This window comes from Phacochoerus africanus, chromosome 15 (genome assembly GCF_016906955.1).
Source record: "Phacochoerus africanus isolate WHEZ1 chromosome 15, ROS_Pafr_v1, whole genome shotgun sequence".
In the NCBI taxonomy this organism is placed as follows: Eukaryota; Metazoa; Chordata; class Mammalia; order Artiodactyla; family Suidae; genus Phacochoerus; species Phacochoerus africanus.
In genome coordinates, this window is record NC_062558.1 from 110,926,358 (window position 1) to 110,954,204 (window position 27,847).

The 27,847-nt window shown below is 44.6% G+C and overlaps 1 protein-coding gene across 1 annotated transcript; it reads right to left on the minus strand.

Moving 5' to 3' along the window:
* On the minus strand, positions 1-27,631 carry GOT1 (glutamic-oxaloacetic transaminase 1). Its single transcript, XM_047760488.1, has 9 exons — positions 27,392-27,631; positions 18,900-19,081; positions 9,122-9,245; positions 8,550-8,662; positions 8,226-8,330; positions 6,267-6,417; positions 6,017-6,182; positions 4,892-5,034; positions 1-727 (listed from the first exon to the last, which is right to left on the minus strand). The coding sequence occupies exons 1-9, from the start codon at positions 27,507-27,509 to the stop codon at positions 588-590; spliced, it is 1,242 nt and encodes a 413-aa protein (XP_047616444.1). The 5' UTR covers positions 27,510-27,631; the 3' UTR covers positions 1-587.
* Between the last annotated feature and the right edge of the window lie 216 nt (positions 27,632-27,847).

Here is a 27,847-nt window from a genome sequence, read left to right on the forward strand (position 1 = left end):
TAAGGGTAAATTTGACTCTGTGAAACTTTTATTTCAGTTAATGTGTGGGTAAAATATAAATATATTTCCTACCTTGACCACCCTAAAGAACTCAAGCTTAGGGCTAGGGACAGAGCCATGCAGAAAGAGCAGGGAGACAGACACTCTGGGTCCAGAGGACAACTGTTAATGACACAGCCAATATCCACAATCACACTTTGCTCTTCAGACAACTTGATCTTTGGGACTAGACTTTGTACAGAGTAAAACACACAGGAGCACGTGAGTGACACAGGCAATACTCCTGCTTCTAGTGAGGGGGCAAGACATCTACATCTCATGATCAAAGGACCTTTTTATTCTTTTCAAATAAAAGCCTGAATTTGCTCTGGCCTCCAAAAGGGCTCTATTCCCTGGCCCCCATTTCTTTTCAAGAGATGTTCTCTTCCCGTGGGGCCAATTTAAATAGCAGCTACCTCACCAGAGCAGCCTTTTCTGTCCCTCGGTAGTCTCTAATACAGTTGTGATGTATAGAACCAGGTTTGTGCAGGCAGGGAACACACGAGACAGAGGACCGCTTGGGTGGCGCTGGCTTGGGTGGTGTTGCTTCACTGGATTTTGGTGACAGCTTCATGGATGGAGGTGGCCACATAATCTAGATTTTTGGTGGTTAAGCCACACATGTTGATCCGACCACTTGGTAGCAGATAGATGTGCTTTTCGTTGATCAGATATTCAACCTGCTTGGCTGTTGAAAACCAAGAGACATATAATCAGAGCAGTAGGAATCCTTTGAGCAACAGAAGTCCAGAAATTCCATTACAATTACACTCCTTCTTTCCCCCTAACACAGAAGCAAAACAACAGGAGCCATTTTGTCCAGTTGACACAGTGAGAAATACTCGCAATAGATTCTGGAAACTACTCTTATGAGCTAACTTTTCTTTTTTTGGCCACACCTATGGCATATGGAAGTTGCCAGGGATTGAACCCGTACCACAGCAGCAACTCGAGCCACTGCAGTGACAATGTAGGATACTTAACCCACTGCACCACAAGGGAACTCCCCAAGCTAACATTCTAATCCCCAGAAAGTTTAACATGGCTCCTCCCGAAGGGAATTTTAATCCGGGACTACCTGTCACCCAAACCTTGGAGGTTACATTCTCCAGGACACCCTATCAACTCAACCAAACCCACAAACTTAAGAACATTCCATTGATATGAAAAACTAGTTATGATGTGCTTTGTTTATCTCTTCCTTCACCTGTATTTGCTGAACTCTGAATACCTAGAGCAGCTTCCCTTGGCTATTGCATTTTCACAGTACATGGTACAAAGTCCCACAATGAGAGTTGCTGGGTAAATACTGCAGGTGTGAACCAGCAGGCTGAAAAACTACAGAGGCCTCTCGGGGCTGGCGCATCTCAGCCCTCATTTACTCCCATGCAGGAGGGCTTTCCCCCGAGTTTGCAGAAACACTGGGTATGAAATGGGAAGGGACTGCCGGTACTCCCTTTCTGCCACAATCCCTACAGCTTTTTTTGCTTTATCACAAAGCCATCAGAGAATTTTAGCTGATTTTTCCCCCTTGTTGTTAGCACCCTTTAAGATACCGTGAGTTTGCGAGAATGGGAGAATAATGATTGTTATGAACTGAATGTTTGTGTCCCTCCAAAAGACATGTGTTGAAACCCTAATTCCCCCAATGACCCAATGTGATGGTATTAGAAGGTAGAGCCTTTGGCAGGTCATTAGGTTCCGATGAGGTCATGAGGGGAAGCACATGTCATGGAGTAACGCCCTTATAAGAGGAGATCCAAGAGCTTGCTGTGTGTGAGCTCTCTCCAACCCTTCTTTTTTTTGGCCACACTCACGGCATGCAGAAGGTCCCAGGCCAGGGGTCAAACCTGTGTCACAGCAGCAACCCAAGCCACTGCAGAGACAATGCCGGATCTTTAACCCAATGTGCCGTAAGAGAACTCCTCTCCCCTTCTCTTTCTCTCTCTCCTGCTCCAACTCTTACCTCCATGTGAGGATACAGCCATTTGCAAGCTAGGAAGAGAGCCCCCTGAGGAAACTTAGGGTGCCAGCCCCCCGATCTCAGACTCCCTAGCCTCTAGAACTGTGAGAAATAAATCTCTGTTGTCCACGCCACCCGGTCTATGGCATTTCATTATAGCAGCCCAAGACGACTAAGATGGTAATAAAATCATAATCATCAGAGAAACAAACACGATGTGTCAGGCAGTGTTCTAAGCACATTATATTAGTTCAGTTAATCTTTCTCATGATCCTGGCACCTCCATTTTACAGATGGCAGAGATGGGAGTTAAATGACCTTCCCAAGGTCACCCAGCTAGTCAGTGGTGGATCTGAGATTTGAAGGCAGGCAGTGTAACTCCCGGGTCTAAGCTCTTAGCCAGGAGACCACGCTGCCTCTGTATGAAAGTGAAAAACCTAGGCCCTGTACTCAGGGGTACCCATGGGCCCTTCAAACAAAGCCACCTTTTGGGTAGCCTTGACCAGCTTTAATTGTGTGAATTATAGCCATCCAAGGTGATAGCACCTAACCTCACACACCAACAGAGCCATGGGCACAGCACATTTGTAAAGCCTTGCCCCAGAGGCAGAAGCTGGGGTTACAGGGCTCCCGCCCTGCTTTTTGAAACAGAAATGAAACTTCTCTACTTTTGTGGGGGAGGGAGCATCACCATTGAGAAGCTGGTCAAAGTTAGGGATTCTTTCCCTAGAAAAAAAGCCAATATACACATACACAATTTTTAAAATGTCATTTCAGGATGAAAGCCCCTGTTCTGATAGACAGGCTGTGGTAAAGGAAGTACTGTAACATGAGAATTGTAGAAACTAGATGGTGGGCACATGGGATTCACTGTACAATTCCTCCGACTTTTCTGTATGTTTAAAATTTCTCCTAATATTGAGAGAAAAAAGAAAAAAATCTGTTTTTAAAAAGGGTAAATGATACCAAGTTCTAAAAAAATAACTCTGTTATAAGCTCAGGCCTATTCTTACCATTTGTCTACTCATAACAAAACTAACGTCCTACTCTGGAGAGCGGGACCATCTGGAAATTTTATGGGAAGACATCCCCACCTTGTGAGCTTTGAGAATATTACTCCTCAACACCATTTCCATTACACTTAATATCTTAGCAATTGTACCAGGATGATCTTTCTTAATCAAGTGAGCTAATCCCCCACTCCAGAATCGTGAGGACACCTATGGCTAACTGAGCTGTCCCTTTATCTTCTTGGGCAACCTATTTTGCCCTGAAGTATCTACAATATGCAATCTCTACCGCCTTTCTTTTGGCTTTTTCTGAGCCCATTTCAAACAGGCACTCTGATGGCCCCAGTTTATAGTCCTCCCGGCACCTCTGATGTTCCACTTGTGACCTAAAGGCACGCATCTGTGTCCACAGCCACTCAGACAGAAGATCCACATGCAAGTGAGTGGTCATATCTGCACTATGCCACCAGTGGGTTTGGGTTGAGGTGCTTGTGAATTTGTGAATTACTTTTCTTTTTTTTTTTGTCTTTTTTTTTTTGCTATTTCTTGGGCTGCTCCTGCGGCATATGGAGGTTCCCAGGCTAGGGGTCCAATTGGAGCTGTAGCCACCGGCCTACGCCAGAGCCACAGCAACGCGGGATCCGAGCCGCGTCTGCAACAGCTCACGGCAACGCCGGATCGTTAACCCACTGAGCAAGGCCAGGGACCGAACCCGCAACCTCATGGTTCCTAGTCGGATTCGTTAACCACTGCGCCACGACGGGAACTCCTGAATTACTTTTCTTGTTTTGCTTTTTAGGGCCGAAAGTGTGGCTGGCATATGGGAGTTCCCAGGCTGGAGGTCAAATCGGAGCTACAGCTGCCCGCCTCCACAGCCACAACGAAGTGGGATCTGAGCGTCATCTGTGACCTACACCACAGGTCACAGCAACGCCGGATCTTTTAAACCCACTGAGCAAGGCCAGGGATCGAACCCGCATCCTCATGGATCTTGGTCGGGTTTGTTATCACTGAGTCATGATGGGAACTCTGGGAATTACTTATTAAATGAATCAATGCTCTATCATCAGAAGGGATGGCCTATCATTGATATGCCCTATGGACAGCTGACCAAGATCGTGCATGGCTGCCTGCTAGACTTTCAATTGGTTTTTAATTCCAACTACTAATCTTAAGTTTTTATTTATGAAATTAAGAGAGAATGTTGTAACCTCTTTGAAGGTAATGCTTGGAGACTAGGAAAGACCTGTTAAGAAATTAGATCCCCAGAGTTACCTTGGTGGCTCAGCAGTTAATGAACCCACATCCATGAGGATGTGGGTTCAATCCCTGGCCTCACTCAGTGGGTTAAGGATCCTGCGTTGCTGTAAGCTGTGGTGTAGGTCACAGACATGGCTCGGATTCCACATTGCTTTGGCTGTGGCATAGGCCAGTGGCTGTAGTTCTGATTGAACCCCTAGCCTGGGAACTTCGATATGCTGCAAGTGTGGCCCTAAAAACTAAAGCAAAAAAAAAAAAAAAGAAAAAAGAAAAAAGAAAGAAATGAGATCCCTGGATAATCATACATAATATTTATAATTAAGATTAGGGAGAAACCAGAAGGTACCTGAACACTTAAAAAAGATGTTTCATAAATCAAGGCTCCAAAGTATAAATCCTGTTATTTCCCAGCTGGCTTTGTGGCCAGGGTGGGTAGACCACAACCACGCTGAGACCCCAGGGGCCCAGGAGATAGGTGGGACACACTGAGGAAATCTAACTTGCTCTGGTCCAAAGTGATGGCTGACCAAATGGGTGACAGCTAAGGGAGCCAAGCCCCAGAACACCGACAGAGGAGTGCTGTGTCCAACGGCGAGCGTTCAAGGCGGGGGCTACTTACGGTTCAACCCAGTGAAGCTGAACATTCCAATCTGGTCCGTGATGTGGTTCCAGGTTCCAGGGGTCTTGAGGGCTTCTAATCGTGCCCTAAGCTCAGATCTCATGCTCAGAATGCGATCAGCCATTGTCTTCACGTTACCTGTCCTGAGAGGACAGCAGTATGAGTACCAAGCAGACAGGGGAGATGGGACGAAAACACATACATTTAAAAAATGTAATTTGATCTGTAAGCTGAAAATGGGATCACGACCTGCCTATTAGGCTATTTGGATGCCTGGACGGGTGATAAGGAGATCAGAGAGACTGACTGACTGGGCAGAAGGAAAGGACTACATGAACTGATGGAGTTTGTGTCTTGGCTCTACCGGCTGTAACACCATTTATGTTTACCTCAGACTTCACCTAGGTGCTGACTGAGACAGGAAAATATATATTTTATCAGTCCTAATCAAGGAGAGATTGCAGATTTGGCTATTACACAAAAATTGTTTCAAAATAAGATAAAATTGGAGTTCCCCTTGTGGTGCAGCAGAAATGAATCCGACTAGTATCCATGAGGATGCGGCTTCGATCCCTGGTCTCATCAGTGGGTTAAAGGATCCAGCGTTGCTGTGAGCCGTGGTGTAGGTCACAGACGTGGCTTGGATCCTGCGTTGCTGTGGCTATGGTGTAGGCCAGTAGCTGTAGCTCTGATTCAACCCCTAGCCTGGGAACTTCCATATGCTGCGAGTGCAGCCCTAAAAAGCAAAGAAAAAATAATAATAATAATAAAATAAAATATATACAAATTAGATAAAGAATGAAGAGACCCAAATTGTTGCACTAACTTGAAGTTGACTATTCTATCAGAAATTTCTCCCTGTATTTCCTAACTTTCAGGGGAGGAAGCCAGGGGTGGGATGGGGTGGTGGGAGAGTGGGGGGAACTCCATTCACCAAGTGCACACCCAGTGTTGTGTTACACACGTGTGTAGGTGCCAGTCCTATTTTATAGAAATATCTGACACTCAAAGAGGTTCAAGTGGTTTTGTCCTGCCTCTGCCAAAATAAAACAGACAGTTAAATGTAATGCGACAATCGCTGCTCTGTATCCCCACCCCTCGCCCACCGGGCGTTGAACCCCTTACCATTCATGAAAGAGCTCAGGGTCAGAGAGCGTATGGGCCACGATTCTCGCTCCCTGAGCAGGGGGATTGGACCACGTCACTCGCACGATCTTCTCCATCTGGGAAAGGACTCGCAGGATGCTATCAGGTTCTTTTGCAACCACGGTCAGGTTCCCCACGCGCTCATCTAAAAAAAGGGATGAGAATCAGCCTTGGGGTTCTGGTGGGGGTGGGGTGGGGCAGCTGGGCTGTAACTCAGGAGAGCACTCACTGTAGAGCCCGAAGTTCTTGGAGAAGGACTGGGCACAGAAGAGCTCGAACCCTTCAGACACAAAATAGCGAATGGCCCAGGCGTCTTTTTCTAGGTTGCCAGATGCGAAGCCCTGATAGGCTGAGTCAAAGAAGGGGAACAGAAACCGGCGCTGCGAGGAAGGAGAGTGAGTCAGGCAGGAAATCCTCCTGGAACCGACCTCAGACATGGCCTTCCTTCCCCAATGGGTGCCTGGAAGGAATTGCTCGCCCTGTTGGCTTCTCCTGCCTTTCCTTTCTGCATCCAACTCCACTTTACACTTGTTTCTCTGTTCGCCTACGTACCAACCAACAAATCGAAACTTTATTTTTTTAAAGCATATGGTCCTAAAGTGTCACGATGCTGCTTTGCCAACAGGATGTATCTGATGATGTTACTCTGTGACCTCAAAGATTGCCAGGGGCTCCACATGGTCCTCGGAATAAAGTCTGAGGCCTCAGCCCAGGACCTGGCCTCCCATTTACCTCTCAAGCCTCATCGTTCACACTCCCCTCGCCCCTGGAACTCTAGCACATACCAAGAATTACTTTCCTTTCCTCAAATGGACCATGACCTTTGCCTTGGGCTTTGGACCGTGCGCTTCCCTCTGCAGAGAACATTCCTTCCCTTCCAGCCCCCACCTGTCCTCCTCCTTCAATTCCCAATATGGAAATCACTTCTTCCAGGAAGGTTTCTTCTTCACCCTTCCCAACACACACACACTCCCCAAAGTCTGGGCTATGTGCCCCATAGCACCCTTCAACACAGCAGTCTTGTGTAGAAGACTGTACATGGCTGTCTCTCCAGACATGTTCAAGGGTGGGACCACCTCTGCTTTGCTCACCATTGTGTTCCCAGGGTGCCCAGTGCATAATAGTTTATCGAGAAGTACTCTATAAACACATTAATGAGAATATATACACCTTGAAGAGGTCCCGTCTCGTGGCACAGCGGAAACCAATCTGACTAGCATCCATGAGGATGCAGGTTCAATCCCTGGCCTTGATCAGTGGGTTAAGGATCCTGAGTTGCCATGAGCTATGGTGTAGGTCCCAGTTACAGCTCAGATCTGGCATTGCTGTGGCTGTGGTATAAGCCGGCAGCTGTAGCTCTGATTGGACCCCTAGCCTGGGAACCTCCATATGCTGTGGGTGCGGCCCTAAAAAGCAAAAAAAAAAAAAAAAAAAAAAAGAATATATACCTCAAGCTGGGAAATTCCAATGTGGGAGTTCCCATCGTGGTACAGCAGAAAAAAATCCGACTAGGAACCATGAGGATGTGGGTTCGATCCCTGGCCTCACTCACTGGGTGAAGGATCTGGTGTTGCCATGAGCTGTGGTAGGATGCAGACATGGCTTGGATCCCGCGTTACTGTGGCTGTGGTGTAGGCTGGCAGCTACAACTCTGATTTGACCCCTAACCTGGGAACCTCCATATGCCACAGGTACAGCCCTAAAAAGGCAAAAAAAAAGGAAGTTCCAATGTAGAAAGTTATCCCAAAGAAATAATAAAAGGAGGCTTATTACATAAGTTGTTCACAAGAGTAAGAAACCTGAGCTCTAAATGTTCACCAATCAATCTGTAATATGACATAACCACACATGGAAAACAACACTACAAAACATTTTGAATGACATGCTAAGGAGTTCAAATGAAAGACAAAGTACGTGACAAAACCGTACAGGTTTTGTCTTTGTAAAATAAATACATGTATGTGTATAACTCACTTAAAAACATTTTTTTAAAAGAAAAGAGCCTGACATTCTATATATGGAAATATTAACAGTGGCTTTCTTTGGGGAATAGAATGTGTAAGTTACTACTTAGTTCCTTCTTGGGGCTTTTGTCCATTTTCCAAATTCTTCAGCAATAGGCACTGCTTTTGAATACATCAACCATTAATACACACGATATTAAAAGATTCTCTGAAAAGGCAGTTACCTTCATGACAGAGGCGATCTGCTTCCACTGCTCCGGAGTTGGGTCGGTCCCTGTCGGGTTGTGGGCACAGGCGTGGAGGACAAAGATGGAGAACTCAGGAGCGTTCTGAGGAGAAGGAGGCTCTGTCAGCTCTGGGGCCAGCAGGGACATGGGGGAACAGGGGCACACAGGACGGGTACTCCCACCTTATGTGCCATTTCAGAAACCCGCCATCTGCTTTGAGCAGGATGTCTCAGACTCTCAACTTATCAACTGATCCAAAGACTTCTCCCTGCTCCTCCCGACCCCACAGCATTCTGTTTACTTTTTCTTTTAATCACCCACCTCCAGATCACTCAGGAAACCCTGGAGATCAAGTCCTCTCTTCTCGGTATCCCAATAGTGATAGGACCGAATGTCTTTGAATCCAGCAGTAGTGAAGACTCCATTGTGATTTTCTGCAGACAAAGGGATAACAGGTTAAATGTTCTACAAACACATGGAGGCACAAATGGAAAAGACACAAGTCAACTTCCAGGGTCCTTGCAGGCGTAACATCCCTAGGTGACGTGGCAGTGAGGGGTTAAGGTTAAGATTGGGAGGAAGGACTGTAACAGGAACAAGCTTGACCTGTCGTAGCCATGCTGACAAACATCCTACTACAGAGGGACCGCCCTCCTCTAGGAAGGTTCAACTTGCACTAAAACACAAGGTCAACAAGAGTCTTGTGGAAAAGTATTCCTAATCTGAATTTGAGCATCAGGTTACTCATGTGCTGCTATAAGCCACTATTCAAGCCACTCCCAAATGTCAGTTGACCCAGGGCTGGGTTACATTTTTCATGTAAACAGTGAGACTCCTGAGGATATTTCCACCGGCTTCTCAGTTTCTCCCCTCGTCACAGCTACCGGACTCACCCCAGGTTGGTGAGGATACGTAGACAGGCGTGTCTTTGTTGTTCGTTCCATTGTACCATCGTGCCAAGAACTCAGCTCCAATTCGAAGTGCACCCGTTCCCCCCAAAGACTGCACCCCTCCCACCTGAAAGAGAAGAAACAGGGTCACTAGCTATTTCATGGAGGTCAGACAAATTAGGGAGAATACGGTAATGACAAGCATTGCCTTTGGGCCTGCTCCACGCTAAGCCCTTTAAATGTGTCATCTCTATAAAACATCATAACTACACGAAGCAGTATTATTTGCCCAGGACTACAAATGAGGAAACTGAGGTTAAGAAGTGAGGCACTTTGCTCAAAGTTACCAGCTACTGAGCAGTAAGACCAGGTCTTTACCCAGGAAGTTTGGGGAAGTCTGACCCCGGAGGGCACGCCCCTCTGAACACAGAAGTGGAGGATGCACCCAGGCCACATTAGAGTGTACCCTGCAAGGCAAACCTACCCCTTTGCACCCATCTCAAGATCAAAACTGCCCTCCAATAGAAGACTGTAAAATAATGTTCCAAGCTTGCCATCAATATCAATCTGCAAAGCCCCTTCTCACTGATATATTTGTTATTAATTCTTAGACATGTTTTAATTCGAGTCTCCATTGTGGATCAGTGGTATCGAACCCGACCAGTATCCACGAGGATTCAGGTTCCATCCCTGGCCTGGCCTCGCTAAGTGGGTTGGGTGTGTAGGTCAAAGATGAGGCTCAGATCCTGTGTTGCTGTGGCTGTGATGCAGGCTGGTGGCTGCAGCTCTGACTGGACCCCTAGCCTGGGAGTTTCCATATGCCGCAGGTGTGGCCCTAAAAAGCAAAAAAAAAAAAAAAAAGAGTTTTAACAAAACAAAGGTGACATGCAAATAATACATTCCTCTCCTGAAGCCTCTTAAAATGGCCTCACCTAAAGTGCTATGTTTTACCCATTACGGAATACCTTCACACAGCTTATTGATCTTCACATAGTCCTGTAAAGTAAGTTCCAGATTCCTAATTTACAGATGAAGAAACTGATTTAGAGAAGTGGCTTGCCAAAGGATTCACAGCTGGTGAGTGGCAGAGCTGAACACAAATTCAGGCCTTCTCGCTGGAGATCTATTCATGAAGCCCTACCTCTGTTGTTCTGCCTAAACATCTTTGATTTTGCCCTTTCACAATTCTAATTAGATTTTAGCATAACTCTTTCAGTAGAGAAATGTCATAAATTATGTGTTGCTTAATATGTCTAAAGGAGAAAGAAAGAAACAGATCACATAAGAAAGTCTAACTCCTGGGCATATATCTGGACAAAACTGTAATTCAAAAAGATACATGTACCCCTATGCTCACAGCAGCACTATTCACAATAGCCAAGACATGGCAACAACCTAAATGTCCATCGACAGATGAATGGATTTAAGATGTGGTACATAATATACAATGGAATATTACTCAGCCATAAAAAAGAACAAAATAATGCCATTTGCAGCAACATGGATGCAACTAGAGATTCTCATACTAAGTGAAATAAGTCAGAAAGAGAAAGACAAATACCATATGATATTTGAGAATAGACTTGTGGTTGCCAAGGGGGAGGGGAGAGAGAGTTGGGATGGACTGGGAGTTTGGGGTTAGTAGATGAAAACTATTACTCCTGGGATAGACCATGATGGAAAAGAATATAAAAAAAGAATATATATATATGACTGAATCACTTTGCTGTACAGCAGAAATTGGCACACTATAAATCAACTATACTTTAATAATAATAATAATAATAAAGTCTATCTAAAAGGAAGGACATATACCAATGTAATAACAGCAGCAACTTCTAAGGAGGGGCCTAAGATGTGGGAATAGCAGTCAAAGGGACTTTGACCTAACGTATAAGTTGTCTTTTAAAAATATGGAGATGGGAGTTCCCATTATGGTGCAGCAGAAGCGAATCTGACTAGTATCCATGAGGATGCTGGTTTGATCCCTGGCCTTGCTCAGTGGGTCAAGGATCCAACATTGCCATGAGCTATGGTGTATGTTGCAGTCACAGACACAACTTGGATCTGGTGTTGCTGTGGCAAGGGCCGCCAACTATAGCTCCAACTCAATCCCTACCTGGCAACTTCCATATGCCGCACCTGTGGCCCTAAAAACCAAAAAAAAAAAAAAAAGAAAAGGAGAATGAGGAGTTTCTGCTATGGCACAGTGGGTTAAGCATCCCATTGCACTGGCTCAGGCTGCTGCAGACGCACAGGTTCAATCCCTGACCCTGCACAGTTAAAGGATTTAGCATTGCCACAGCTACAGTATAGCATCAGCTTGGATTCAGTCCCTGACTCGGGAACTTCCATATACTGTGAGTGCAGCCATTAAAAAAAAGAAGAAAGAAAAACTAAAGGTAAGGAAAATGTATTTATGCATTACTAGGAATATTTTTAAATAATTAAAAACCTATATTTAGATGTCTGGGATCTGCTATAAGTAATTCAGCTCTGGCAGGAAGATGGGGGAATATACAAGAATGACCAATTACAAATTGGTGTTGAAGCCAAGTGATGGATACATGGGGGTTTGTTCATCACACTGTTTTATCTACTTTTGTATATATTTGAAATTTTTCACAATAAAAAGGTTAAAAAAAAAAAAACCTTCCCAGACAAAGAAGAAACGCTTCCAAAATCTTTTTTTTTTTGTCTTTTTTTTTTTGCTGTTGTTGTTGTTGTTGTTGCTGCTATTTCTTGGGCCGCTCCCGCGGCATATGGAGGTTCCCAGGCTAGGGGTTGAATCGGAGCTGTAGCCACCGGCCTACGCCAGAGCCACAGCAACGCGGGATCCGAGCCGCGTCTGCAACCTACACCACAGCTCACGGCAACACTGGATCGTTAACCCACTGAGCAAGGGCAGGGACCGAACCCGCAACCTCATGGTTCCTAGTCGGATTCGTTAACCACTGCGCCACGACGGGAACTCCCAAAATCTTTTTTTACAGAACAAACATAACACCAATGCTGAAAGATGACAACCGAAAAAAAGAGACCTCTTTCACGAATATTGATACTAACTTTCCAAATAAATGTTAGTAAACAGTATGATTTCAACTGCACATTTAAAAATATCCTTTTGGACAAGTAAATCATCTGATGAATGCATGATTATTAGAAATACAGAAGTGAGTCCGTTTTCCTGGGTCTCTCCCATGTATACATATTGTTCAACTTTGATTTTCTCCTGTTTAAAAAAAAAAAAATATATATATATATTTATATATCTCACATTTGTCATCGTGTTAGAGGAAATGATCACCCAAATGATCATCCTAACAGGTGAGAAAAGTACAGCTTCTTCTGATACCAATGCTCAGTGAAACAAGAAACAATAGAGATTAGATTCAGCCATAAAGAATAAGTCGGCTTCATGATGAATTCTGAATCATGAGCAGAAATACACTTAAGCCAGACACAAGGCAATGAGACCAATTATCACCACTACTATCCCCCCCGGCCCTGCCCTCACCACCCACTGCTCTATCCGAGCATCTGTGAAAGGACACTGTTGAAACATGGAACAGAAGCAAAGCTTAGGGTTCTCTGGTGGCTCAGAGGGTTAAGGATCCAGCATTGTCACTGCTGTGCTGCAGGTTGGATCCCTGGCCTGAGAACTTTCACCCTCCATGCACAAGGAAAACAAAAGAAGCAAAGTTGACTGATAGGGAAATGAGGAACTGAGCACAGCTGCCATTGGCTGCAGAGAGAGGAAAAGGCAGTGGGGCTGCAGAGGAAAAGGTCATTGCGGGTCAGATGTGGTTCTTCACTGCAGGCCCCCTGCCCCAGCACTGGTCCCTTCCCATTCCTTTTTTTTTTGTGTGTGTTTTGTCTTTTCTAGGGCCACACCTGTGGCATAGGGAGGTTCCCAGGCTAGGGGTCTTATGGGAGCTATAGCCGCCGGCCTATGCAAGAGTCACAGAAATGCCAGATCTGAACCGTGACCTATACCACAGCTCACAGCAATGCTGGATCCTTAACCCACTGAGCGAGGCCAGGGATCGAACCCGCAACCTCATGGTTCCTAGTCAGATCCATTAACCACTGAGCCACAACGGGAACTCCCCTTCCCATTACTTTAAAGGTTTGGCCTTCACATTGTGATCTACCTGGATTCTTTATGCAAACTGCTACCAAGGTGATATAACCCAAATGAGCATTTGTCTTTCATGGATTTGTCACCAGCTAAGCTGAATGTCAACTTTATTCATTACTTTACATTTCAAACACCTCAGCAATTTGTATAGGAACGTTGATACTTCCTACAAGAGTGAACACAGTTTCCCTTGAACAAGGTTTTAAGTCATCAGTGGATATGTGACAGGTACACGTGGTTATCAGTGAAGACATTGCCAGGCATAGTTTTTCACTTTCTGTGTTCAGCTTTTAACTCCACCCTTTCTTCCCCTCTCCAGAAAGCCAAATTCATTCATTAAAAGAACTCAGAAAATCAGCAGACTAAATTGAAAATGTGTTTGGAAAAAATAAACCCACTTTACCTACATTAACTAATCCCTGACATTCATGATGTATCTGACACGTGACATATCAAACTCTCAAGAAATAAGCATTCCCTCTAAAAATATATTGTACACCAGACGACTTCGGTGAAACACAGCTTGCTCTATACCATATCAGCAACTGGCAGAAACAAATTCTTGGTGAATCAATAATATGTCAATTTGGTCATTTTGTGAACTGATTTTTGGCAAATTGCTCTAAAGGCCAAGAAAGGCCTATATTTAGGATGAAGGGGGAAAAAATCATAACAGCAAAGGAAATAAGTACAAACTTCAAAGGGAGCCAGGCCCCTGGGCCTGGGTAGCTAAACAGGGCTTTCCAGAACAAAGGAAACCTAGTAAGACTCAGTGAGAAGCTATGCCAGTACACAATCCACTCCCAACTTAGTCACGCTGCCTGAGGAAATCCCTGTCGGGCTGTCTGTCTAAGATCACAATTTGCTGATGTGATGACTTCACTGTGAGTAGCAGAACTGGATGCTGCATGTGCCAAGGCTAGGAGGCACTGATCTGGGTGCCCCCAAGCAATTCACATAGTTATCTGGCAAATGGCACTAAATAAACCTAAAATAAGCAAAGACAGTGTTGAAAAAGTGAAAGCCACAGAGAAAGCCCCAAGTTTCCCAGAGGTGATGGTCCAAGCAGGAAACTAGGGCACCCTCTCATGGCCCACAAGCCCTCCTACCTATAGTGGTTCAGTAATTTAAGAAGTTGAAATGTTACCAGGCAGGAGATGAAAAACGGACATTTGGCCTGGATCCTAAGATGTGAAAATGGAGAAGCAGTAGGAGGCACTGACCGTCTTAGAAAATAGGTCTCCTCAAAATGGCTGATGGACCTGGTAATGTTAAATCTTGAGAAGAAAAATTGAGTTCCTGTCGTGGCTCAGCGGAAACGAATCTGACTAGGAACCATGAGGTTGTGGGTTCGATCCCTGGCCTCACTAAGTGGGTTAAGGATCCAGCGTTGCTGTGAGCTGTGGTGTAGGTCGAAGACGTGGCTCGGATCTGGTATTGCTGTGGCTGTGACATAGGCTGGCAGCTGTAGCTCCGATTCCACCCCTAGCCTGGGAACCTCCATGTGCCACGGGTGCAGGCCTAAAAAGACAAGAAACAAAACAAAATCCAAGGGAAGACATGATTACTGTTTGTTTTCTAGTTCATTCTTTCATTCATGCCTCACCTTCAAGTTTTGGCTCAAATGTCATTTCTATTTCTACCCTAGTTCAAACTGAATCTGCTCTTCCACTCTCAGCACTCCTAATATGCCTTTTCCTGCTCCATTTTTGTAGCATTTATCACCTCTCGATGTACTATCGTGTTCCTCTTTATTATGGCTATAGTCAGTCTCTCCTCACACAAAACTGTAAGCCGAGCAGAGGATCCAGGGTGTTTTGGTCACCGTCGTGCTCCAGCATCTACAACAGCACCTACCCCTAGTAGTGAGCAGTCCGGTGACTGAACAAATGAGTGAATTCAAACATCTGAGATCTCTGAGGTACCAGGGAGGAGCTAAATGCTGAAGATTTTTGAGACAACTTAGGAAGCCATCATCCCTGACCTGGAGGAAGCTATGGTCTTATGGGAGAGACAGACTCACAAAACTGTACATTAAACACAGTAAGTACTGCCATTCCCAAGCAGTACACAGTCCCATGATGACTCAGAGGACTCGAACAACCAGCTCTGCCTGAGGAACTCAGAATCCAGCATGGAACTGAGCCTTGGGCCCTGAAGGACTTGGAGGTGGGGCCCGGGGAGTCATAGAAGCGACGGGGGCATTCCTAGCAGAGGGAATGGCTGAGGCAAAGGCGCCAAGTCATGATAGCACCTGATGGGTCTAGAAAACAGCAGGCTCTTAGGACAGCAGGACCCTGGGGGTATCGGACCAAGAGTAACCAAAAGAATGGGATGAAGCTTGATTACAAAACATGCTGCATTCCCTGTTCCGCATCTGGATTTTTTTTTTTTTTTTGCCTTTTCTAGGGCTGCTTCCCACGGCATATGGAGGTTCCCAGGCTAGGGGGTCTAATCGGAGCCAGAGCCGCCAGCCTACACCAGAGCCACAGCAACTCGGGATCCGAGCTGTGTCTGCAACCTACACCACAGCTCACAGCAATGCCAGATCCTTAACCCACTGAGCAAGGCCAGGGATCGAACCCACAACCTCATGGTTCCTAGTCAGATTCATTGACCACTGCGCCATGACGGGAACTCTGGCATCTGGATTTTTACCCTGTAGATAGTGGAGGAGCTACTGTGTGTGTGTGAGAGGGGAAGCAGGTGACACAATTAGTTTTGTTTTGTTTTTGTTTTTTTTGCTGAGGAAGATCATTGTAGCTGTACTACGCAGAATGACTCAAAAGAGGAAGAGACCAGAAGCAAGAGGCTATTATAAGAATCCGAATGAGATGATAGTGGGCTGAACTAAGAGAGTAGCCTGGACAGTCCAGAGAAAGAGAAAAGGCTCAGTACCAACTGGTACCTAGGGAGTTGTAGATGCCAAGAGAGTATCCTAAACCATTTTAAAAAGAAGGAGGAAAAGTAGAAGAAGAAGAAGAAAGTAAAAGTCTTCAAATATTTAGATGGCCACCAAGACTGCCATTTAAATTTGTTCCAAGATTTAAAAAAAAACACAACACTAAGGATGCTGATGAACTACACTAAGAGGGTGGGCTCTGTTCCACAAGCAACAGCCCCAAGTCTCAGCACTAAGTGATCAAAATGGGTAGCACTGGGCAGAGGAACAAGCATCCATCTGCCGACAGAGTTAATAAGTGTATAAAGAATGTACAGTCTTAGAGGAAGCTCCCCAACATAGAATCTGTTTTCACTTATCAACAATGGAATTCCAACAAATTTATCAACAGCATCTCAGATGATCACCCCCAGCTGCCACAATTCCCCACTCTCGAACTTCACCAGGACTCCCCTCTCCTGCTATGGAAACCCTAGATTTTCAAAGCAACTTCTCCATGCCACCCCTAATCTCTAAAAATCTACCATTTCTACCTGTATTTCTGTGGTTCCTTGAGGCAAGCCAGTCACAGTCTCTCATACCAATCCAGACAAAACCCTCATCAAGTTAATTACTTACCTAATCACTGATCTAAGTTCCAAGACCTTCACTCAGAGACTCTCTGTCTCCTGATACACGTGAGAATGTGCCCGTGTGCAACCTCCATTCTACCTGCTGCTCTTCTTATCAGGGCATCTGGGTAACCGCATAAGAATAAATCAGTGCCTCCAAGATGTGGTTCCTTTCCTGCAATGAAGGCTACTTTGCTGGGCTGACGCTGGCCCAGCAGGGCAAGAAAGGCAGGTGGTTTCAATTGCACAATACCGACTGGATTACTGCCAAAACTTGAGCTCTTTCCTCTCCTGTTCATCCAACCAGGTTCATCTTCTTCAAACACTCTTATTGGGTAACTCCTCTGCTCAGACCTTCAAGGAACAAATACCCCTCGCTTTTTCTTCCCCTGTGCTTTGTGGTTCTCAATCTTGGCTAAACTTTGGAATCACATGGGGAGCTTTTAAAATCTACCCATGAAGGGAAGGGAATTGGTGGGAAAGGCAGTAAAAGGGCAGAACAGGGGGATGCCTTCCACGATCCTGATTTAACAGGCCGGGTATGGGGTCCAGCTACTAGCATGTTTTTAAAACCTCCCAGGTGATACTAATGTACAGTCAGAGTTGAGAGCCAGTGTCCTGGCCTCATCCCCTAAGGTTCAGCTCAAGTCCCATCAGTCTCTCTGAATTCCTACAACAGTGATAATCTCTCTCATACCACTTCCTGCCACATACAGCCTCTCCCCAAATGTGCTCTCCTTCCATGTGTCTCTGGTTATATGTAGTCATATTATACTAGGAGGTATACTAGGAAGCACTTAAGTGAGAGAAGTTAAGATCAAGGCCAGAAGAACCATAGAGCAGAACTGACAGGATCTTCAGAAAGCATCTAGACTCTTGAACTTTCAGGGGCCAGAGGTCCCTTCAGAAAATCTGATAAAAGCATGAACCTTCTCTCCAGAAATACGCATACACACAGAATTATTTCAGGAAGTTCAGAAGTCCCTTAAGGAGTTCCCGTCGTGGCGCAGTGGTTAACAAATCCGACTAGGAACCATGAGGTTGCGGGTTCGGTCCCTGCCCTTGCTCAGGGGGTTAACGATCCGGTGTTGCTGTGAGCTGTGGTGTAGGTTGCAGACGCGGCTCGGATCCCGCGTTGCTGTGGCTCTGGCTTAAGCCGGTGGCTACAGCTCCGATTCAACCCCTGGCCTGGGAACCCCCATATGCCGCGGGAGCAGCCCAAGAAATAGCAACAACAACAACAACAACAACAACAAAAAGAAGCCCCTTAAATGATCCCCTATGCAGCTGCTCCTAATGGAACCATGAACCATAAACCAGTCTCTCTCTAACGTGTAGATGTGATGTAGAGACTGGTGGGGCAAATGATTTGCCTTTGGTCAAAGTCCTGGCAGAGCTGGGTCCAGACCCTAATCTCTTGATCATTCCATTAAATTCCCTTGCCTTAGCATGTCCACGGACTGCTTCGAACCCAGAAACTAAAATATGACCACCTCGTGGGCAAAAGTGGATACTGAAGAAGCCCTGCTTTATTTATTTATTCATTTATTTATTTAAGGCTGCACCCTCGACACAAGGATGTTCCCAGGTTAGGGGTTGAATCGGAGCTACAGCTGCCGGCCTGCACCAGAGCCACAGCAATGTGGGATCCCAGCTGCACCTGTTGACTTACACCACAGCTCATGTAATGCCGGACTCCTAACACTGAGCGAGGCCAGGGATCGAACCCACAGCCTTATGATTCCTAGTCAGATTCGTTTCCACTGCGCCATGATGGGAACTCCATGAAGGCCTGCTTTAAATGAAAGCATGTCATTTGCACCATCAGATTCCTGAGGTCACACTAAAATCCTATTCATCGACAGTTCAACAGACATAACATCTAAGATTTTAAAACAAATTTCTGGAGTTCCCTTGTGGCACAGTGGGTTAAGGATCCAGCATTGTCACTGCAGCAGCTCAGGTCACTGCCATGGGACAGGTTTGATCCCTGGCCCAGGAACTTCCACTAGCTGCAGGCATGCCCTACTCCCCACCCCCTTACAAAGAAAAATATAAAGCAAATTTTTAACCTCTTTTTGTCCTCACAGTTTCTAAAGAGAAAAGAGGTCCTCACCCCAAACTCACCCGCTTCTCCTGAAGAGCTGGGCTGTCATCTCCAAGGGCAAGGCGGGAAGCACAGGTCCGGAACTCTGCCAGGCCCAGGATGGGCAGGTACTCGTGGTTTAGGCTGCTGTCATTAGCAATCCTCTGCTCCACCTTCCTCACGACTGGCAAAACCCAGGGCTGGCAATCATCGGTGCGATAAGCTGGGACATGGGAAAGAGACATACAACGGAGGAGTCTTAGGCTTTGTTCAAGGAAGAGTTTGGAACTGTGAACAGGAAGAGTTCTACCACCTTCCAATCAAAACTGTCAGGGAGAAGTTCCCACTGTGGCTCAGCAGAAATGAATCTGACTAGGATCCATGAGGATGCAGGTTTGATCCTTGGCCTCGTTCAGGGGGTTAAGGATCTGGCATTGCTGTGAGCTGTGCGGTAGGTCATGGACATGGCTTGGATCTGGCGTTGCTGTGGCTGTGGTGTAGGCCACAGCTCCAATTCAATCCCTAGCCTGGGAACCTCCATATGCTACGGGTGTGGCCCTAAAAAAAAGACAAACAAAAAACCTGTTAGGAAAGTTAAAGCATTCAGTTACTGACTGCCTGCTTTGCGCCAGGCACCGGGCTAGGTGCTCGTCAGGCAAAAGGACAGATATGGTTCCTACCCTGATGGAAATCACAGCTCCTAAGTATGTGACCTCCAAGTAGAATGCTGAAATGAAAATGGGACATCACAGAGCTTGACTGAATGAAACAGTGCATGCAAGGCACTCTGCAAAGGAAAAATACCTAACAAATGCTATGTCAATGTTACAAATGCTATGCCAAAGTTGCTAGGGCACTGAGGTCTCTAGAGCCCCTGGCCCCGCAACTGCCCCAAGAAAAAGGCTCAATGCTCCTTCAGATGAATGCTGCGTCTTCAAACATAAACATGGAGGGGGTGGGGGGCGGAAGGAGGCCCACCTCCTCCTCTTGTCCTATAAGAAAGAAATGGGACAATGGTGAGCAAACACCCTTGACTGAATATTCCAACAACTGGTTACACAATCATCCAACAACCAATTTAAACACATCTTTGTCCTCTTGCTGTTTTGTCATCAGCCAGTGTTTACCATTTTGACTGTTCCTATCACTCGCTTCCTCTGCTTCACATTCGTATTGATCTAAATTTACCTATTTCATATATTTACTCTTGATTACAACAAATTTCTAAGCATTTCTTCTACACTAAAAATAATTTTAGTCTACTTTGAGTTATCCTATCCCCGATTTTTTTTCCCCCTATACTACCCTATAGTCATTTTGAGATTATAAGCTTAAAAGGGCAGCTGCGGAGTTCCCATCGTGGTGCAGTGGTTAATGAATCCGACTAGGAACCATGAGGTTGTGGGTTCGATCCCTGCCCTTGCTCAGTGGGTTAAGGATCTGGCGTTGCCATGAGCTGTGGTGTAGGTTGCAGACGTGGCTCGGATCCCGCGTTCCTGTGGCTCTGGCGTAGGCTGGCAGTTACAGCTCTGACTGGACCCCTCCATATGCTGTGGGAGCAGCCCAAGAAATGGCAAAAAGACAAAAAAAAAAAGGGCAGCTGCTTTGGGCTTACATCCAAACCAATGACCTGAGTAGGATTCCTTACAGAGGTCATTTGCTCCTGCTGGAATGTTTAGGACTCCAATAAGCCTATGCTTTGGCAAGTGATTGTGTAACTGAAAAACTTTAAGTAATTCTTATCTTGTTGATTTCTGCCCAGTATTAATCCCTGACTTTTTTTTTTTTTTTAAGTCACTTTTTAGGGTTTTTGATGCTGTTTACTGAACAACACATGTTGACTGTAGAAAATTTAGAAAAACACAGAAAGAAAATAATAAACACGATTAACATGTAATTCCAGCAGTCAAAGATACAGAGTATGAAAATTTTGATATACAACCTTCTAAGCTCTATTTTCCCTGAGTATATATTTCTTTATAAAATATATATCATTTTATGTATAGGAGTTTCAACATGCTTTTTTCCATTTATCACATGTATATTGTGACTATTTTCATCATCAACTATTTTTATCTGTGCACACAGAGTGTCTTTGTTCTTCTTTAGAGCTGCATAATTGATAGACACACCATAATTTGAATTGCCTGTTGATGGACATTTGAGTTGTTTCTAATCTCTGGCTGTTAGAAAGCAATACTTCAAGCAATCTTGTCCATGTGTCATCTTACATGTTTCACTGATCTCCATTTTATAACACATGGTCGTATCACAAATTTGGTTAAAACAATTGATTGGAAGAATACTGGTGGCAATCAATGACAAATTTGAAGAATATGATCCCTTTAAATGTAAATGTATTACTTTCAGGCATACTTCGTGTATTTGTAGTTTTGACAAATATATCCACCTTGGCTTTTTTATAGGGGTTTTATCAGTTTACATTCCTATTATGTATAAGAGTGTCTGCTGCCCCATAACCTCATCTAGTGAGTGAATTTTTGCCCATTCAAGAGCACAAAGGCTATCTCAGGGGAGTTTAAATTTGTATTTCTCTTATCATGATGCAACTGGGCATTTTTCATATATATGAGCCATTTATAGTATAATTTTAGGGGCTAGACAATATTCTTTTCTATGCATAATTTATTAACTATTTGTGTTACCTTTGATTATTTGCTAATATAAACATTGTTACACCCTTACACATATTCCTGAGTGTTTCCTTAGGAAAGATTTCTACATATAAAATTACTAGGTAAAAAGCTAAACAACAAATAAGACTTGATAAGATCATTTTGACTTTGTACCTGTCTTCTATCAACTAATTCTACCCTCAGGGATGTGTCATCTGCAAATCTGATAAGCATATCAAGCTAGCAACAAAAATGTGGACAGAGCTCCGAACTGACATACCACTAACCAACCAACCACCAGTCTCTGGGTTGGTGAATCTGACTCAAAATACAGTCACACCACTCACATCCCACCTACTTTATCTGGAGAGGATTTGGTCTGGTTTTTCAAAGAGACGCACACTTTCAAGTAATCACTGTCCCTGAAGTAAATCACCCCATCTATGATCACAATGTTACCACTGTTGAAACGATTCTCGGAATTCTTCTCTTGGAATTGTTTTTAGAGGCAACATCTCATTACTTTGAATATCCTCAATGGCCCCAAATCTTTGTCCTTTGAAAGTAAATTTAATTTGGGGGAACAGGACTTGCATCATGTCCAGCAAAGCAGGTGGGTGAATGGACTGGATAATATGAATGGAGAACAGTTATAAAAAGATAGTTTCCTATGTGGGTCTAACGTGCTTTGAATGCTATTCCAAAAGAGAGCTGCCAGAAATCTTTGCGCAGTAGCATTATATATGGACCACACCACACAGAGGAGATACTATTTAGAGGTACACGAACATGGGTGTTTATGGAAAAAAATTAGTTCTGTTATGCTTCACATCTGTTTTTGGACATTGTATGTATTATATAATTATGCTAAATGTCATATTTATATGTCATTTGTAAATCACATATTATAAATAAAATATGAAAAATAAAGAAAAGGCCATAGTACCACAGTTCTTAACTAGTAACATATGCTCCCTGCCACTAAAAAATCCTATAACATGACTGGAGGCAGGGAGGTATTGTGTCTGTACTGCGACAAGAGAAACTGCCCAATTGACACTTCTGCTTCCTTCTTTGCTGCTCAGTTTCCCCACGGGTTCAGCTCCAGATTTAGTTCCAGTGCCTTGTCTAACTGCCCTAATGAAGCAGAACTGCAGTTACTCCTGGGTGACTGGAGCAATAAGGTCATGCACTATCAACAACCACTATTTCTACTCTCCCGGAGGGGTTTTATTCCTGTTTGTTGGACCCATGAATTTCTCATTCATTCTTTCATCATCTCACTCATTAATGGGAACTTACTGAATCCAGCATGAACCAAGTACTGGCTAGAAGCGATGGATACACAGAGATGGATAAGATAGAACAAGATACTGTCTCTCCTCCAGGAAACAGAGGACACAGGTCCTTTATTCTCCTGTGAGGGGTCAGGAAAGATTCTAGAGGATGAGGTATGGAAGATAAAAGATAAGACAAGGAAAGAAGGAGTTTCCACTGTGGTGGAGCGGAAACGAATCTGACTAGTATCCATGAGGATGTGGGTTCAATCCCTGGCCTTGCTCAGTGGGTCGTGGATCCAGCATTGCCATGAGCTGTGGTGTAGGTCGCAGATGTGGCTCGGATCCTGTGTTGCTGTGGCTGTGGCATAGGCTGGCAGCTGTAGCTCAGATTGGACCCCTAGCCTGGCAACCTCCACATGCCTTGGGTGCAGCCCTAAAAAGCCAAAAAAAAATAAAAATAAAATATTGAATTTGAGGGGGTTGTACGATGTTTCCAGCAAACTGTAGCACATATGGGTTTGGCGTTCAGGGAAGAAATTCAGGATGGAAGGAAAGATTTAATAATTATAGACATCAACATAGCTGAAGCCATAACGATAAGGATTTACTGAATACTTAGTACACACAGGACACTGTGCTAAGTACCTCACATTTTTAAAAACTCTCATTTAGTTCTTCTAACAACTCACCAAATAGCTATAATTATGATCTCTTTTTAGAGATCTGGAAAACTGAGACAAGAAAAGTTTGCCCTAAATCACAAGGATTCTAAGAGCTAGGCTATCATACTATTAAATTCATGGATCTCTGTGTTTTTTCTAAAGAGCAAGAGATGTCTACGGATACTTTAGTAAAAAATTTAGGAGTTCCTGTTGTGGCTCAGTGGTAACAAACCATACTAGTATCCCTGAGGATGCAGGTTCGATCCCTGGTCTCGCTCGGTGGGTTAAGGATCCGGTGTTGCTGTGGCTGTGGTGTGGGCTGGCAGCGGCAGCTCCAATTGGACCCCTAGTCTAGGAACTTCCATATACCTTGGGTGCGGCCCTATAATTAAAAAAAAATTTTTTTTAATTAAAAAAAAAAAGAAATGACAGTCTTAGAGGACACTCTCCCCCCCAAAAAAGAGATGTCTAGGGAATGCCAAACCAGTAGGCCCCAGAGGACTGACTGCATGAGGGGCCTTCCTGCAGCTCCACACACCAATGCCCTTCTCTCTGAGGACCAGCTCTGTTACAGGAGTCACACGTGTTTTAGGTGAGTCTAACAGTCTTGATTTCAGGAAGAACATGGAGAATTAGATGATCAAACCATAACCCTTTTTCTCCTAAGTTCTCCACTTCCCCCTCCATTCCCACCTAGGAGCCCACGCAGATGTGCCTCTTTAAAGCTGTTTTCCAACTAGGGTCCTGGGGAGAGGGCCGGGGGTGGGTACTCAGAAGCACCTGACACAGCACATCTGTCCCACAATTTTATTTGAAGATGCTAGGAATCCACATTTACAACAAAAAATATCAAAGCAAGGAGTTCCCATCGTGGCGCAGTGGTTGACGAATCCGACTAGGAACCATGAGGTTGCGGGTTCGATTCCTGCCCTTGCTCAGTGGGTTAAGGATCCAGCCGTGAGCTGTGGTGTAGGTTGCAGATGTGGCTCGGATTCCGCGTTGCTGTAGCTCTGGTGTAGGCCGGTGGCTACAGCTCCGATTCGACCCCTAGCCTGGGGGCCTCCATATGCCACGGGAGTGGCCCAAGAAACGGCAAAAAGACAAAAAAAAAAAAAAAAATCAAAGCAAGCACAGTTTATTTGAAACAAAAGAAAGCCAAGTTTACAGGATAAAGGGACTGCAGTCTATAGAGAAATGTCTTGCCTTGGGCTGCATCAGGCTGGCCTTGTCTCCCCTGCCCTTAAAGTCACTTTCTGAAGCTTTGAGAAGCACTGAAATGGTCAACTCAGAGAAGCGTTATATTTAATGGAGCAAAATGGGATGCTCTTCTGTGTTTAACTATATGGAAATTATGCAAATAGTCACAGCAAGAAGAAAATCTCTGGGGAGACTATCTCCAAGTAGGAACGAGCTAAGGAGAATAGAGTTGCGTTTATTCTAAATGTCCATCATCACTAGAAGGTGAGCTGAATATTTTCCATTAGGCTTTCTCTTAAATCAGGGGAAAAAAAAAGTACCTTCCCCAAAGCCAGAGATTAATTACATTTCCTTCACAAAGGATATACTTTGGGATGTGTATAAACAGAGCTAGGACATATGAAAGCCGTAAAGAGACCTCTTATTCTACTATACTTCAATGAGGCCCTTATCTGAACACCTGTCAGCACACACACACAAAAAAAGATGTCACGGGAATCATCAAAAATAACTTTTATATAACAATTTTCATATAATATCATATTTCCCACGAAATTATTCATTTAATTCTGTCAACTGATGAGGTCAGTAACATTATATCCTATACTGCAGTCATGTAATGTGCTAGTGAATCTTAGAGAAGAATTTTAGAGAGGCGTCATTCCATTCTGGCTCCTTATTTAAGAGATTAAGTCTGGGGATGTTAAATAATACTCCCAAGGTCACCTCACTGGGCTGCAGGCCTGGGCCTGTACCCAGGTCTCCTGGCTCCTCCCACTACAGTGCCCTGGCTCCCTCTGGACCACCTGAAGGTGCCCAAAATAGAGGAGAGGGCAGAGACCCAAGGACCTGAGAGATGTAGCCTGGAACCCCAGCTCTACCATCTATAGTCATATGTTGGGCCAAAAGGCTTCATCAATCTGGGCTTTGGCCTCCTTATCTCTAAAACAGTAATAGTAATAAACAACCCTCCAAGAGTCACTGTAAGCACCAAATGCATAGATCACTGGCTTGTAGTAAAGAGAAAGAATTCCTTGGTTCCAGAAAAACATGACAAAGACACTGTCACGGTTGAAGTGACCACCATCTGGGCTGCAGAGTATGCTTCTGAGCCAATCATTCACTTCTGTCTGGGCTGGCAGGGTGCTTTTTCTCTGCATGAACAATTTATTTTGGAACCAGTGTTAGAAATTATTTTATTTTGCAGTTCTTGAGCTGAAAAATTTTATTAAACATCTTTTATGTGACCCCTCCAAATACCAAAACAAGAGCAATATCTAATACTTATATAACTCCTACTTATGTGTCATACACTGGTCTAAGCACTTTAAATGCATTTGATCCTCACCAAAACCCTGAAAGACAGTTTAAAGGTAATTGAGACAATAAAACCTGAGGTTTTAAAATAAAAGTATTTAGATTAATATCAATATTAGTTCTTCCTGATAAATGGAGCCCTAAAGACAGATTAAGAGCTTGAAGAGCGACCATTCCAACTAAATTCAAGGCAATCTTTCAATGTTACTCTATTCTGCTGGTTGCTAAAAACATTACCTTCCCTCTGTGGGTGAAACTATGTAGAACTGGCTTTTTAAAAATGCTTTATTATGGAAATTTTCAAATATATACAAAAATTATAAAAATAATATAATGGATGCCCATGTACCCATTATCCAGCTTTCAACAAACCAAGAACTTTCTAAAGGCTTTCTTCTCACTCATCCCCCATACTCCTTGGTGAAGACTTTAACAGGTCCTATGGACAGACACAGTCACTTGTAAGACACCTAATTCTGAACCTCCTTCTCGCCACTGCGTCTCTGCTACAAAACAGTTCAATTTTCTCTTTTCAAAATTTCTAGTCCTTTTGCTCTAAGTTTGTTCCCTAGCACAGAACATCATCCTATTCACTCTCTTCTCCCTGGCTGGTCTTTGGGTGTTGAGTGTCTGTGTGGCTTCAAACATCCAAATGACAGTGACAGAAATAATACATTCACCAGAGAAGATTAAGATTAGAGTTAAATTTCAGAGGCACTCCAGTCCAAGTCTTTTTCTTAGCAGTAAGGCAAATTGAAGGACCATGCTCTGACCTATCCAAGGTCCAAGAAAGACAGCAAGAAATAAAGACAAAGATGTGTGCAGTGATGCATCGCACTCCTTTTCACCATCTATATTCTTTCCACTCCTTTCACCATCCCTACCACATTCTTCCCAGATCGTCCCAAAGAGCATTAACGTGTCTTGAAAGAATTTTAGATCTCTATTTTATCACTGCTGATTTTAATCTCCTTGGAGCCAAAACCAAGCCTCAGTCTTTTACAGGGTTTGGTAAAGTGCCTGATTGACACCTGGTAGTCAGTCAAATATTTACCGACCCAGATCAGCGCTTCCTAGGACTAAGAGTTCTCCTTTATCCAGGTCTCCAAGCCTGATATCAAGCGTTCTATTTTCCCCTCTCTCCTTTCAATCATCCTTTCCCTAGGGAAAGGACGCAGTATAACACACACAATAGAGAATCGGAAAAACTGAGTTTGTGTCCTGATTGCTACACCTTCCTGTGTGTACACAGATACGTCTCCCTTTTTCAAGGACTCCATATGGCCATCTGTAAAATGGGCAGGTGGAACCAAGCCTCGTGGATCTTGCCACCTCTCCGACAGAACCAAGGTGAGCCTCGGCATCTCCTACGGTTCCCACAGCCCAAGTTAGGTCCGCTCCACTCCCAGGTTGTTCACACACTTGGGCACTGCATCCTTACCTCCCACTCCTAGGTTGACCTTGCGGGGGTCCGGATCCTCCCGGAAGTCAGCAATGAGCTTAAAGACAAGGACCGGCTGGGCCTGAGGAACCTCGGCAAAGACTGATGGAGGTGCCATAGCTAGAGAGCAGGAGTCCGCCGGGAGCTTTCACCTCGCGCCTGGAGCCGCTCGGTACCGTCCAACCGCTCCAACTGGAGGAGACTCTCACCTTCACCTAGTAGGCGGGGGCGGGCCCACGGCCTCCAATGGTCGAGCCGTGTCGGGAGTTTGGCAAAGCTGTTAACCAATCGTGAGCTTCTGACAAAAAGGCCAGGAGGGAGGGGATGCTATTAGCCAATCCAAGAAGAGAACCTTGTCAGAGGCCGGTAATGATGCAACCAATGCACTGTACGCCGGCCGAGATGGGGCGGGTCTATGGCTGATTGGCAGAGCGCCCTCCTATCACTGAGGCTGTT

Excerpts from the sequence above, each read along its gene's own strand:
- GOT1 (XM_047760488.1), bottom strand. The coding sequence starts at position 27,509 with ATGGCACCTCCATCAGTCTTTGCCGAGGTTCCTCAGGCCCAGCCGGTC. Across the intron at positions 8,663-9,121 it reads CGTATCCTCACCAACCTGGG|AAAATCACAATGGAGTCTTC; the intron begins GTGAGTCCGGTA and ends CTTTGTCTGCAG. Across the intron at positions 728-4,891 it reads CAGCTTCACTGGGTTGAACC|CCAAGCAGGTTGAATATCTG; the intron begins GTAAGTAGCCCC and ends GGTTTTCAACAG.